Below are 15,324 nucleotides of genomic sequence, written 5' to 3'. Positions count from 1 at the left end.
CACGACCCGGGCACACTGCTATCAGCGTCTACTACTAGCGTTCGGCGTTCGTGCTCACGTTTGGTTCGGTGTGGCTGCGGCGTTGTATGGACCCAGTAGGCGGCGTTCGACGCGCTTGGGCTGGCGTCGCTGGCGGCGTCGCTGGCTGTGTCGTACAAGCTCCCGGTCCAAGCGCCCGTGGAGGTGATGCCGGTGTTGTTGGCTTTGGGGGCACCACCCGGATGGGTGGCAACAGCGCTGGAGACACCCCTGGCCGTAGCAGGTGGTAGCGTCCTCTGTTGACTCCCCGGAACGGGCTCAGGCACGGCAGGAAGTCCACGATGCGGAGTCGTAGAACGCGAGCTCACCGGAGCAGTAGCCGTCGTCGCTATCTTCCAGCCGATGTGTCCTTGACCCGCCGGAGCCTCCGCTTCTCTGCTGTTCCACCCAGTGTCTCGCTCTCACTCCCCCTTTTATAGCCTCGGTGTTAGTCCACGTAAGCCTTGTCGTCGTCTTCTCTTCTCCACCAATCATCTCTCTCCACCTCACCGAATGCTTCTCCACCAAACATCTCTCTCCACCTCACCGAATGCTTCTTCTTCCTCTTCTTTATTCTTCGGTTAATTGGTGTCGTCGTCTTCACACCTTTTTCCTTTAAAATTTAATTTAGGCTCCTTAATATATGTGACAAAGGCCCCCTCTCTCAAGAGTTTTTCCATGAAAAACTGCTCATGTCATCCTCATCTTTAAGCCATCCAGCCAGCCGACTATCTTCTGTGGCGATTCTGGACTCAGCACACACCACACCGAAGATGTCCAGCACACACCAAACGCACACCACTAACACAGCACACCAAATTGCGTTTTCAGAACACTAACACACTACTGCCGCTGTCCGTACAGAGTCCTTAATAAACATGTTCGTGTCCACAACACACTCCCTTGTATAATCACATAAAACCAACAATAGCAACACGATAAATCCCATTGATACATTAACACAGCAACAGCAACAAGATACATCCGAGAGATACCTAGAGCTGTTCAGTTAGCTCTATCTCTATACAAGTCTAATTTGTAACATATGACCTCCGCTTTGTCTGGACCATCCGAAAACATCTCCCCCTAGATTTGGAGTAGAGCTGTAATCTTCTGTCTTCATTCCAATTGGGCTTCAGTAATTCATCCCCTCCGGCATTTTCCCTTCCCACTGCACTCGGTGGTCCTCGGTGATCCTCGGTGATCCTAGACATCGTTTTTTGAACACTCTGGTGTCCGGCCATAATGGCGTCATGTCCTAAGCGTAGCGCGGTCTCTCGCATATCTCTCGGTAACACCAGCTGTTGGACCCGCCTTCCTGAACTAAATATGCATTGACTGCGCAGAAGACCATTTACCAATTTATATTCGAAAGACGTCTGACTCTTCTTTCTTTTCACTCTTTCCCCGACTCTTTCGAAGCAAGTCTTCAGGCTCGGGTCTTCTTTTTGCCTAATTGCAATTTCGCCCAGTGTTACGCTCAAACACATCGCAACAGGAGTAGAGAGCGGACGCTGCGTTGGCTCGGGCTGTCGCTTGAGCTCTTGTCTCAACTGCCGACGAGAAACTGACTGCACCCGTCTGAGCTGTCGCAGGCCTTTCCTCCTTTGGGTGTTCTTCACCGTCGAGCATCCTCCACTCGGGATCGGGTTCTTCGACACTTCTTGCACCCGTAATGTTTCCCAGGATGAGATCGTAGATGGGTTGGTCTACGCATTTTGCCACTACCTGCCCCGTATAATATGGCGTGGACACTAGAATCCTGGCTTCAGGAAGGTACCTTACTGTGCTGTCTACCAGAGTGACGGCCGACGCTTCCCCTGTAAGATCCTTGTCCTTCACCAGGCTTCTACGAACCAAGACTGTGTTAGCTCCGCTGTCTCTAAGCACCAATATAGGACGGTCCCCTATTTGCCCAACCACCACTAGCATTGCTGCTTTGAACTTGGGTGTTCCGCTCACTGCCTCATTTTCCAGCGGCGTTTGCTCTCCTTTCAGCTGTGGAACTTCGGGTGGCGTGACAAGTTCTACCCTAGAGTCGACAATGCATGCAGCTCGGTCCTGCGTTCTGTATCGGCACTGATCCAGAGTATGACCCCTCCTGTTACAACCTTGACACACAACCTGTGTTTTTTTGGGCAGCGCTACTAGTTCGACAGTCAGCTGCACGGTGTCCCACCTTGCCGCACAGAAAACACCTTACTGGAGCCTTAGATGCACCGCCATATGCTCTTAATTTTGCCGCATCTGTGTCTAGGGTCTTTTGCGTTTCCTCTTCTGCCTTACTCAAATTTCTTAGCCCTTGATCCTCGAGGAATTGGTCTGCAGTGTCGGCGAACTCTTCCAATGAACACAACTTTCTTTCAGGAATAGCGCTAGCTTTGAGCTGCAGCATGCTAAACATTGCTCTGTGACCAGCCTGTCACGCACCCCTTCAAACCTCTTTTCTGTGTTTGACGTATCAAGCCACCTATCAAAATAGTTGGATAGCCTGCAGGAAAAAAACTGCTTAGCGGTTTCCGAATCCTCACGTTTCGCGGTGCGAAATCTCTCACGAAAACCCTCTGCCGTAAGCCTGAATCTTTGGAGGAGTGCCTTTTTGACATTTTCGTAGTCCATGGAATCAGCAGCAGGCATCCTTCCAAACACATTCAGCGCCTCTCCGACTAAACACATGCTCAATGCCGTGGCCCATTCACTGCACTCCCAGCATTGCCCCAAGGCTATCCGCTCGAATCGTTGCAGATGTGCATCCAAATCATCTCTCTTGTCATCGAAAGGAGCTATCAGCTTTCTTGGACAAACACTGGCCGGTCTAGGAGATTCTGTACCCGCTAAGGAACGCTGATCATAGTCCGTGATCTCCTCATATCCTCCCGAGAAGTCCACGATGCGGAGTCGTAGAACGCGAGCTCACCGGAGCAGTAGCCGGCGTCGCTCTCTTCCAGCCGATGTGTCGCTGGCCCGCAGGAGCCTCCGCTTCTCTGCTGTTCCCCCCATTGCCTCGCTCTCACTCGGCCTTTTATAGCCTCGGTGTTAGTCCACGTAAGCCTTGTCGTCGTCTTCTTCTCTTCTCCACCAATCATCTCTCTCCACCTCACCGAATGCTTCTTCTTCCTCTTCTTTATTCTTCGGTTAATTCGCGTCGTCTTCTTCACACCTCTTTCCTTTAAAATTAAATTTAGGCTCCTTCATATATGTGACAGGGTGACCTTAGCCACAAATTAAATAAAATAAACATTGCCGCGACTGGGATTCGAACCCGCGGCTGCATGAACAGATTAGCTTCGCTGGCCACTGCACGAGAGCACTGTGTTATCGCCGCAGCTGGTCGCGCTTCGTGTTAAACTGCAACGCACTCTCGCGCAGTGCATTGCACGTGGTCGTCTGTATCTAATAATAGTACTGTCGAACTGATTCGTCGCCATACGTGCCGACGACCCAGCAAATCACAACTACGAGCCAACCATATGTGCTAAACACATGCTCTCGCACGTCTGCTCGGTTAAACTACGTCCAAAATCCTACCACTTTTTACTCTCAAAAACTTATCGCGCTTCGCGAACGGACCGTCATTCATTGCTTATCGGTATTTGCATGCCGCTTTTCTCTTCTAAATTTCAGCCACGACGACATTATCTGCGGCTTGTTCTTTTAACCCACCGCTGTATGATTATTTTGCAAGCTACCCGTGTCAATTTGTAATCTATATGGCTCGACGCGCTTTACTGAATTTGTTTTAAGCTGACATCTTCAACTGCCCTATTAAAGGTCACGAACGGTAAAACTGGACAGAGCCAGGAGTTCGCCAAACCGCAGCTGGGATCGCGTTTGATAACAACCGTTTATTTAAAGGACGTTGCCTGTCCGACTGTGTTGTATAATTCACAGGCGAGTTTAGACTATATGTCACATTCCATCTTTTGTTATTCTTTCGTTCTGAGAGCCCGTGCCTGACAGTGTTTGTCCATTTTTTTGTTCTGTTCTTCACAGGCGTCAAACTATATTATGGCTAGGGTGCTGGCGTCACCTCCAGTTTCCGGCCATCTGTCGTTCCAGACTGCAGCTCGTCCGCGAGTCGCGTAGACGTCTACTATTTTACATCTCAAATTGAGATTTTTTGCACTGTCGTTACTTTAAACTTGATCTCTTGAGGTTCCCTCTCGTCAAATTTCTTTCAGGTAAAGTAACATTTCCATCCCACCTTTCCTGGCTTCTTTTCCGTCAGTTCTGGGATCGCGCATAGACCGTGCTGGTGTTCTGGGTGCGCACTATAAAGACATAGAAACCCAAGGGGCATTGAAATTCTTATGGACGTCCTATGGACGTCCCGAAGCTCTATAGGTCGTCCAATGTTTTAGTGCCCACTGGGAATGGATGAGAAAAGGCAGCGAGCTAAAGTATAGAATGATGCTTCGGTTGTATACCGTGCACTGCAGTTGGACGGGGAAGAGAGGAATTCTGCGTTTTTGGAGCATATTCTGTGGAGATTTCGGACGGGAAAAGAGAATCTCTTTTCCTTTCTCTTTTCTGCTCCGTAGCTTAACGAAGACCTCGAATCTGGCAGTCTTGATGTGATTTGTAGCACAAGGGGGCTATCGCACAGCTTCCGCCCTGACCATTCCATCACGTTCCTACGTGGCAATCGCAGTAATACAGAACGTGCTACGTCCGCGGCTATGAACAGGTGGTGCTGGTGAACATTCTCAAGGTTCGTTTACACTACACATAAATACCTCCAAAAGCCGATGATTGGGCAGCCGTCGCTGTAGCTCAGTTGGTGGGGCACCGGACGCGGTATTCGGACGTCGTGGGTTCGGATCCCGCCGGCGTCCTGAGTTTGTTTCTTCTGCTGCTTTGTTATCAGTTATCTTCAAGCATAAAATAATCACACTGCTAATTTAAGAGTAATTAATACCAGAAATTAAAAAAAAAATCCCCTACGCTCGTCGGTTTTTCGGTGACTGTTGGCTTCCGTCACGTATTTCAGCAGGTTATTCTAGCAGAAAGGAAAAACAAACTCAGAAATCAATTGGAACTGTTTCTTTGTTACATAGAACACCCAGGGTTTCTAGCGGTTTCTCGACATTTCACGAGATTCGAGGTTGAATCTAAATGTTTAAAAGCGTGAGCTACCCTTTTCGAATAATCAGATACGCAGTACCTACAATTTTTTAGCAACTGAAGGCAGGACTCTTTGCAGCCACTGCCGCGACTTCTTACATAAGGCCAATTCTCCGGTTTCGACTTTTACTGGAGTTTCCTTATGAACCATTAGAAATCATAATTTCCACATACGTGGACATTAGCAGCAATGTCCACGTAGTATACGCCACCGTAATGGCGCTCTAGGGCACGCGTCCGCGCCGCTCTTCAGATATATGAAAATTGGCTTTAGAAAAGGAAATGACGCACTAACTGCCTCACTTATCTCGGTGGGCAATCGAACTGAGCCCTAGGGGAAGCCAAGTAGAATTCAGCAGCTGGAAGCAGCGGATTTCCCGTCGAACAACCCGTCTTCATGTATCTTATACTCAGGGACCACATCACAGCTCCCTCCTCGCCTTGATTAGGTCTGCCCACCTTTCCTAATTTATTTACCACCACCTATTTTTTTATTTGGACTTTCCCAACTCCCTTTACGCCCTGAGATGATAACGTTATAAAAAAAAGGTGCCTTATAGTAGAGGCCTCCGAAATAATTTCAAGCGCCTGATGATCTTTAACGTGCACTGACATCGCCGGCCCTTGTGTTCTTTTTTATCCATTTTCTTATGGAGAGGGTAGACTAATGTGGCGGGGAGCCATAGTTGAGATATCCGCTCTCGGTCCTGTAATGTGCTATACGTCGTGTGGTATATGTAGCCTGTCAAGCAAAGCCTGGTCAGAGAGTGCACGAGACAGTTTTAGGAGACAGTTCACTCTGCCCGTTCTAGTGTCAGCGCATTCTTTACAGCCTGCATTATAGCATCGCCTGTCCTTTTACGACACCCACTGTTGAGCAATTATTGAATGACGCGGTTGGCACGTACCGTGAGCGGGACGAGCAAGTGCGATGTTTTGTAATCTCGTCGAGTCTCCCTGGCTGCAACGAGAGACACAGCTGACACCTATTTATTTCTCTTGGTGAACATACAACAGACTGTGGTTAGATGCAGGCAGGATGTGGAAAGGCTGAGCTCTTTTTTTTGTTTTCCTCGTCATGAATGTCTATCCGCCTATCATGACAACACGTGTCAGTGCTGTTCTCCTGTGCTCTTCGCTTTCTCTAAAGCACGGAAAACTCGGCCGTTCAGCGCAATAGGAACATTAACATAGAAGACATTCTGTACATATGTAACAGTGATTTAATTTCCTTACCCTCCCCCTCATACCTGGAGCGTTTGGCTTACCTCAGGCTGGGCGGATCCCTTGCGGGCCTTTGCGGAGCAAGCGCTCTTTCTCATGGGCCTTGATGCTGGCCTTGTACATAATTTTTCCTCCTCCTCTGGTTTCGTATCCGAGGGCACTAACCACTCAACCACCGTGGCGGTGCCGCTGAATAGCGGGCGGGGGTTCGGTGCTTCAAACACGGTGAAGGACTGATTCAGTGTATCGAGATGAGTTGAACGCGCCGCCCATACGAATAGAAGAAGCGAACGAGGCGGCGCCTGAAGCACCTGTAGCGGCTGGCGTGACCAGAACTCGACAGGTGCAAAGAAGAGGATGTGGCACTAACACGCGGTGTCAGTTTTGCCTTTCTCTGTTATCCGATTGTTGGCCGATCCCCCAGTACGACTACGGGTCATTTGTTGTTAGGACTACAATAGCCGCATGACTCCTGCCGCATTTATTGCAGTTGCTGAACATGGGGTCGGCGAAGCGATGGCGGCGTCCAGCTGGAACGTAGGTCCCAAAATGTAGTGTAGCGCGTGCTAGAGCCACCTCTTCATCCTGGGCATGTTACCGGCGCTGGTCACTTATTGGAATCGGCGAAAGTGAAGCCGAAAATGCTCTTTAGCTAAAAATCTTGTATGGTGAAGGAGGCTGTGAAGCATGTAGTGAGACTGACACCATCTGTGTACCACGCCACATTTCACTACGGCTCAGCTTAAATGCATTTCATGCATATATATTCTCTGAACGGCGAGATCGACTCAGTTCCATTTTGTACATGAAGTGATGCACTTTAGAGTAGGTTGCATGTTGGGCTGATCAGCGGTGCAAATAGACGAATTTTTGTCTAGCGCAAGGACTGCACAGAAGTCGAGTGATACATTGATTCCTTTCAGATTTCTCATTGTTCAAAGAAAGAAAAATTTGAGACGCAACCGAAAGGGCAGGTTGGGCGTAAAGTTATAATTAACGCGCTGTGAGTGAGCACGACGACCGTGGGTAAGTTGCCATTTGGGTTATAGGCAAACCACTGGTTCGTTGTTTTACGGCGAAATCACAGAGACAGACAAATTTGAAGAGAACCAGGAATGTTACCATGCATACCACAGCCCGCTATAGCGGTGCCGCCGTCTTTTCACCGCTTCTGCAATGTTGCAGTAAGAATGCAGTCGGACGCAGTGGATGAACGAAACTCTTCCTCAGCAATTCAAGGGCCGTTTCTAACGGAGGACGCTCCCAACGTATATGCGAGCAAGATTTCGCTAACCATGAAGCCCTTTCTCGATTCCCTGCGCTTGTTCGAGTGGAAGAACCCGGCCAGCGACCCTCAGCAGCAGTTCCTAGACATCGGGTGCGGAACGGGGGACGTCACCAGAGAGCACATTCTACCCAGGTGAGAGGTGCTGCTTAAATCGAGTTCGTGAAAGCGGCCTCGGCTGCTGGACTCGGTTCTCGTGTATCTCGTGTTCTCGTGTACTTATCCCTCATGGGTCTGGTGCCGAAAATGAGAAAGAAGGTAACAAAATGAGGACAGAGCAGCGAAGTAGTCTTGACGCCTGTAACCACTCGAATTCGGTCGCATTTTATTTATGGAAAGTACGTTTCACAGTCGGCGACAGTACGAAGTTATATAGATCACTATACTTGATTTCCTAACATCGTCTCTACGATAATTGAAAGACGCGCTGAGCGACCGCCCAGTATCGCACCGTAAACATCGATAAAGAATTACGAGGTTGTAACGAATACTAGTTGCGGATGCACTGAGACAGCACGAACAACTCTGTACTCCAACAAGGTGGCTGGCGCACTGCCACACAATTTGTCCTCGTCGTTTGCTCTCTATCAGCACGCGTGATTACTCGTCCCCGAATGCGGCGATTCTACTCTGGCAACCAATAGAAGGCCCATAATTAAAAGAATGTGCACTGTAGGAGGCGAAATGCATAGAGTACTGTAAAGCTGGCAACACAGCGGGTTGCAGCTTTTCACGGTACGGTTTCATGAAAACCACGTAGGCGTTCGCGGGTGGATGGCGCCACTGTGGTGAGGATTTTTGTTCCCGGGGTACAGCTTCATAGTTCACGTTTCTGATACACTAACTACCTCGCACGTTTAGGAGAGCCCTCTTAAGAGAGCCCTCGGTGGCGCACGCGTGTCCATACGCACATCAAATTACCAGACTCATACTGGACGTTTCGGCATCGGAGGCTGTACCGACGGGCTTGGAGGTGTTGCTAGCGGGCTTCTTCAGTCAGCTGGACGAATAGGTCGACGTCAGTTTAAGCGTCGGTGTCATTTTTGCCGCTACCAGCGAGTTGCATACCGTCCAGCTTAGCGGAGAAGTTCGACCACACATCAGCTGGAAAGGGTTCAGTCGGGTCGTCTCTTGCTCGGCCTCATTCTAGGCAAACGTTACATTCGGGAGAAATTCGTCCCCCGTGTTATGCCCAAGATCGACACATATCAAGTATCAAGGGCATATGTGCAATCCATTTGTTCCAAGATAATGACGCAGGCCCATTCTCATTTTGTTGGAAATGGGCTGTAAGTAGTGGGTTTTGGCTGGAGAAGCCCTGCGGGTTTCGCGGGTGGCGTCATTCGCCGCCGGGAGACGCTGAATGCATGCACATTGGTAGGGCTGGACGAACAAAAAAAAAACAGCTTTGGAAAAGAGTAATTGTCACGAATGCGTGCAAAAGTGCGATTGGCAACCATATGGCTGGCCGAAGCTTCGTCGTGGCTTGCGAGCTATATTTCTGGTCGGAACTGGGATGGTGCAACCAGCAGAAAGGTTTCATTGTTATGTGCGAAACTCCTCTGCTATATGATCCCCGAGGCTGTAAGAGCAGAAAGCTCAGACGAAAGCATTTGAACGAGCGGCGTCAAGGCCTTCGAGATCCTCGGTGAGAGAGGGGTGTAACTCGGACTCAGTCCATAGATGATGGGTCATTTCAGACGTCGAGGCGACAGCAAGAAACGCGATGTCAGTTTCGATGCCGGTTGGGACAGCATCAGTCGGTGCACACGACAAGCAATCACGATCGCTGTGCTTATGGTCCGAGTAGTACACAACTGTGACGTAGTAGTTTTGGTGGTCACCAGCAGCTCCAAGACTGTTATATCACAGTAGATTTCTCTGCGCTTCTCACAACAAGTCCATCGGGTCTGGCACCTACTAAGAATTGGTCAAGTAATCTCTAGGCGTCCTCCAACGCCTCGCCATTGAAGGTCGGCGGCCCTGGCGGCCAGATGACCACGAATTGAGAGAACGAGCCGCCGCTTGCCGCAACTGCTGCGTCCTACCTGTGTATAGCGTCCCTATAACTCTGGTCACCGTGAAGAAGAGTCTGAACTTGGGTGACTGACCTTGAAGGGGGCGGCCCGCACTTCGGTGGACCTGAAATCGGTAGGTACTGATATCTGACCCTACTTCACCACTATTTCACCACCAGTGCGCACAGTAGTATTGAGATGGCATTGAGGTCTATGTTCTCCTACTATGGGGGTGTCGGGCAAACACACATTTTAACGGAATAGTGTTAAGGAACTCGAGTTGCAGAAAATGCGACGTCGGGGTCATTGACCACGAGAAAAAAAAATGCACCAAACATCCCCAGAGAAGCAACCTAAGAGGTAGGTTAGGCCTCTGGTGTGAAAGACCAGAGAGTTTTGCATATAATAATACACGCCCTCATGAGCAGAAATGCGTGCATTCTGTTTGAATCGACAGGTGTTCCCCGTGCCGAAGGCTCCTCGCCGTCGACTACTCAGCGAAGATGGTCGAGTATGCCCGAGAGCACTTCGCTCACCCCAAGATCGAGTACCGCCAGATGGACATCGGCTTGGACGTCACAGATTTCCTGGCAGAGCACGGTGCATTCCAGCGCGTGTACAGCCTGAGGACCCTGCACTGGTTGAAGGATCAGGCCCTTGCATTCGCCAACATTTCCCGCCTTATGGCGCCTGGTGGAGAGTGCTTGCTTACCTTCTTGGGCCGCTGCGACATTTTCGAGTTCTTTCGGCGGATAGCCAAGCTCGCGCCTTGGACAAAATACTCCGACGTGAGTGCCATAGCCGAAAGTGCACAAGTTATGGGACACTTACAGCAGTTTTTTATTGCTTCTCGGGTGATATAAGTTTTTTTTTACTGGAAGCGGTATAAATTTCTGCATTAGTTTTTCTTGCATTGCTTTCCATTTCGCTAGCTAGCCTGAAATATATAGACAAGAAGTTTGTCACCCTTTTCGTAGTTAGTCTTGGCGGCTTTAAGATTGGTATTAAGTGTATCTCTAAACTTCTTAAATTCTTTTAGTACAGCCACGTCACGGCTCTTAATAAAAGCATGGTGCATGTTACTCCTCATCCGAATGCGTTGGTACAGTGATTTTGTCATCCAGAGCTCTTTATACTTCTTTCGATAAAACATTCTTACACGTAGAGGGAAGGCATCGTTATAACACGCAAGAAAGAGCTTGAGGAATGCGGCACAGGCCTCATTTGCATCATAAATTATGTTGATATCCCAAGTTGGGCTATCAATTAGTTTTAAATCTAAGAAGGCAGGGGTCATTGATGTCTCTGTAATTGTGTACATCTTTGTTTAGAGTTCTCTTATTTAGTTTAACGGGAATAAAACAATACAGGCAGGTGGTCGCTAATATCCGCAGTTAGCACACCCGATAGGGGCTCTGAGGCCATCTGATTAGCTATGCATACATCTTGCAGAGTGCCTGTCTCCGTAGTCACCCTGTGGGCAAAGCTATGTAGCTGCAGCAAGCATAAGATGACAAGATACTCTTAAATTCGCATGTATTGGAATCTGTAGCCATCAGATTTATATTTACATCGCCCATAAGTGTAAAAGGAAGTTTCATAGGAGCTAAATAGTCAGGCAGGCGCTCCATAAATTGAAAAAAGAGTCGGTACATTGCAACAATAATAACGTGTGACAAGGATATAGAAAGGCACTCATAACTGGGAGTTATTATCGAAAACTCTTCAATTACAGTAGGCGTGTAGCAGTCTTTCACATAAATTGCAAGACCGCCGCCTCTTCCAATTTTTCCGGAGAACAGCGCTCTTGAAAAACTTTTAACACCTACAAAACAACAATATTCTCACAAACATGACAAAGGTCCCAGTCTGGCAGGCTTCTGTCTTTATGCAGCAGTTATAATTGTTTTCACATCCTATATAATATTGAACAAAATTTCACGAACGAATGTGTACAACATCATCTTTCATCTGAGTTGAAGACAACGCAGTTTCGCATGCTTTTCGCAGGCAGGTAAAGACCGCGTAAAATTGGCTCAGAGGTTTCTAAACGCACAGGCTGTCATAAGATTCATGAGTTACAGAAACTTAGCTCTTCTATATTAACTGCGACATGACGTTCATTGGTACCTTGAGTAGTATTGAAATGTAAAATATTGTCATCTAGTTATATATAGTCTGTGTCAATCTCAAGGGTAGCACAAATATGGAGTCATTGTGGGGCATTTTCATTCTCACGCATTGCCATGCTATCGAAAGCCCTAATCTGAAGTATCATGCCATCGGCATCAATTCATTTGTAAAAAAAGTGCACCCGCTTTCGTACATGAACATGTTATCACTGTTTCAACAGCACAAAAATAATCTCCATTATTATTAGCCTCGCAATCATCCTATTCTCAAAAAGCATAATTAAACATAAATGCATTTTACTATTTTGAAGAACAGCAGCTCTGTATTTTAACTTGCCGTATTTTTTCTCCTTAGCTAGGTGCACCTAACGTAACTCTGGCGTGAGTTCTTAGGCTGTCATTTTCTAAATAGCTCGTACATAATATGTTAAGCACAAAAAGATGAATTCGTTAATTCCTGTACACTGGCTAGAGGAAATGGCCATTTGAAAGCCGGCAATTATTTAAGTGATGCCAAGTGGTCACTGCTTTATCAGAGTACTTAATATGAAATCACGGCACTGATATGAAAGAAGTGCGAAAGAATAAAGCCTGGATCTAAGATTTGTTTAGGAAACAATGTTTTGTGAAATTCGCATTTATTATGATACATCTTTGAACTAAGTAAATATACGAATGGAAAGCGAGATTTGAGGACCGCTTCCTTTATCGCTTCAATTAACGCTGTGTTGTGCCCCAATTATCCTGTTGAACGGCATCAGTGCCTTGAGCGCACATGTATGAGGAAAGTAGAAAAGAGTTAAGGCGACAGCACCTCCGTTCCTGCCGTAGTTCTCCGGAGTTTTTTTTTTTTTGCGTGCCTAGAACTTTTGTTTACTTGTAAAAGAATACTACCAATTACTTTTTACAGGTCCTCGAAGGTGCCGTACCAAAGACTCACGACATCGTCGATGCGGCGGAAATGAAGTCCTACATGGAGAACCTCTTCCGCTCCACCGGTCTAGTAATAATTACATTAGATATCCAGCACCGTGAAACTTCCTTCTTGAATACGGAAAATGCGGCCGGCAAGTATATATGAAATATATATATGGAAAGTATATATGGAAGTATATGTGAAATTTTAAAGAATGAATGGCCGCTTCTGCATATTTGATCACGTAGGCAGGAACTAGGTGACAGCGATGGAGTACTTCCGTGAAAGGTATCTCTAATATGCTATAGCATTCTACTCTTAAACGTAGGGTAAACATTTATGTGACGGAAAAAGAAAGGAGCATATCCATGTCTGCGAAGTAATGCACAAAGAGTACCCCATGCCACCGAATCAACCTATCGCATCATACCCTTAAGGCGTAGCGTAAGTGTCTCCTCAAGTGTTCGGGACAGCTAAATGTCTCTGGAAAGCAAATGTCATGCCTTAATGCTCTGCAAAAATTTCTTGATCTTAATGCATCTTTTGAGATCAAGTGCATCGGGAAAGAGAAATGATAAAAAATTAAAACGCTTACGGTCAATGTAAAAGTAGCGAAATTGCGACAGAGATAGCATAAACGTTGTGAGATGATTTAAATCGCTGCCTCTTTTATCCCTTCCTTCACTGAATAGCCTAGGGGTGCATCCGCTATAAAACTGCTACCGGGTCTTCTTTATAACTGCTCACCATGCCTACGCAGACGGTCACTCTCCGCGGTTCGTACTTGTGCTTTTGACAAGCGATCCTGGCACGTCCGAGTTTCCCGCATCAAGTAGCGGGGCGTAAACGTCAGCTTTTAACGCAGTAGCGTAAAAGGCCCCGTTCACCACAAAATCCGGCGTATCTAAATCTAAAGTAGAAAATAACCTTTTGTATATACGGGAATTAACCCATCACGCTGTCACGTCGCACCCTTAAGACGAAGCTTAAGTGTCCCCAACAAATTTTGTCCGTGAAATTTGAGGGCACCGCCCATACCCCCTGTGTTCAAACGGCTGCGCATTTGCGGGCTGTCACTTCCGCTCTGCAAGCAGCGTACGAGGTGCGTTTTCGGAGCGTTGGGCTCGTAATCGCACGTCCACCCGATGTCGACAGAGTGCGCGCGAAACGTGAGGCTAGCCGAGCTTGAAGATTAGGACACGCGATCGCGTTAAGAAGCCCTGATGCACATCAGTATAATCGCTCTTGGTGCATAAAGGCTAATTTCTGACATTAGATACTGCTCTGTAGATCCAGTTTTGCAGAGGCTTTCAGAAGTGCAGTTTTTGACTGGTTCACGGTCAAACTGTCGAGCAATAAACTACTGAAATAGAAGCACTTCTTCCTTAAGGCTTGTTTCTTGCATTGACATCCGAGCGGTACTTGCTACGCAGAATGCATTTCAGAGCAGTTTTCTGATGCTTTTAGACTGTAAGAGTGCCCGCACTTTGGACCCCTGTAAGGGTAAAAAATAGATCCGGGAAGGTGTAATTGTCATTTCCGTAAGACACAGCCTTACTGCCATCAAATAACGCATTCTATAGGTGTAAATTTGCAATTGAAATCCTTTTACGGGCTATTTATGCTCGGTGGGAACCGCGGTACAGTATGGCGCTGATGTCCCGCTAAGAGGGAGAAGGAAAACACTTTTTATTAGTTGTCTTAACTTAGACGCCTAGGATATCGACGGCAAGCCGTCCCATGACTCGATGTAGATCCTCTTTGGGGTCCGCCAACCAGTTGACACAGGTAAAGGGGGTGTCCGATGGGGGGAGGTAAGAGCGGCGGGGAAAAAGAAGAGACAGCGATCCATATCCGCGTATTAAGAAGGGCAATTAGGGTAGTGCGGCTGGTGTATTAGTGTGTATTGGTGTTTATTAGGCCAATATGCAGGAAAATCCACGTGCTTTGTATATGTTTTTGTTTGCACCGAAAGTAGTCTGATTTGTTTCGCGTGCTAACTGTTATTTCTATGTTTCTCCCGCAGAAATGTTCCTGATGGCCAATCCGGTGCTGCCGATTCTGCCGGAGGATGAGAAGGCAGCTTTCATAGCAGACGCCAGGAAACACGTGCCAGATTGGCGTTCGGCTTACTACGAGAAGAGCGCGCTGCCATTCGCCTACTACTCCGTGCATGCCTACAAACCTTAACCGTCAAGTTAATTGAGTTTTCAGACCGCTTTGTGCCGGCTGCCTTCATATCTTTGTTGGAAAAAAATGAACAAAATATCCGTCACAGTTTCTCTTCGTGTGTTTCTTGTTTGCTAGGGACGATGGTGAAGTTACCTCCCAGTGAATGTGAAGCCTTTGAGAAAAATATATAGGCCAATGGGTTTTGCCTCTAAGGACTGCGTCGTGGTTCGCTTGTTATTCTCAGCGACCCTGATCTCTCTGAGGCGCGAGGAACGTACAGGCGCGACCAAAAGTAAGCAGAGCATGCTATGGTCTTCTAACATTTTTCACTCGCTTCCTAAATGAGACTGGCAAGTGTGGTATGTGCAAGCTAGTAGTAGGCGATATTTCGCTTTCTCATGAAGAAATAATGTTTCCTGATCTTCTGTAGGAAAG

General features: G+C 47.5%; 1 protein-coding gene across 1 annotated transcript; it reads left to right on the top strand.

The window, feature by feature from the left end:
- Nucleotides 1-4,063: 4,063 nt before the first annotated feature.
- Nucleotides 4,064-14,987, top strand: LOC144135123 (juvenile hormone acid O-methyltransferase-like). Its single transcript, XM_077667873.1, has 5 exons — nt 4,064-4,199; nt 7,552-7,786; nt 10,127-10,457; nt 12,712-12,868; nt 14,744-14,987. The coding sequence occupies exons 2-5, from the start codon at nt 7,557-7,559 to the stop codon at nt 14,905-14,907; spliced, it is 882 nt and encodes a 293-aa protein (XP_077523999.1). The 5' UTR covers nt 4,064-4,199; nt 7,552-7,556; the 3' UTR covers nt 14,908-14,987.
- Nucleotides 14,988-15,324: the final 337 nt, after the last annotated feature.

The sequence above is a fragment of the Amblyomma americanum genome, chromosome 5 (assembly GCF_052857255.1).
Source record: "Amblyomma americanum isolate KBUSLIRL-KWMA chromosome 5, ASM5285725v1, whole genome shotgun sequence".
Lineage (NCBI taxonomy): Eukaryota > Metazoa > Arthropoda > Arachnida > Ixodida > Ixodidae > Amblyomma > Amblyomma americanum.
This window is presented reverse-complemented; position numbering and strand designations above follow the sequence as displayed.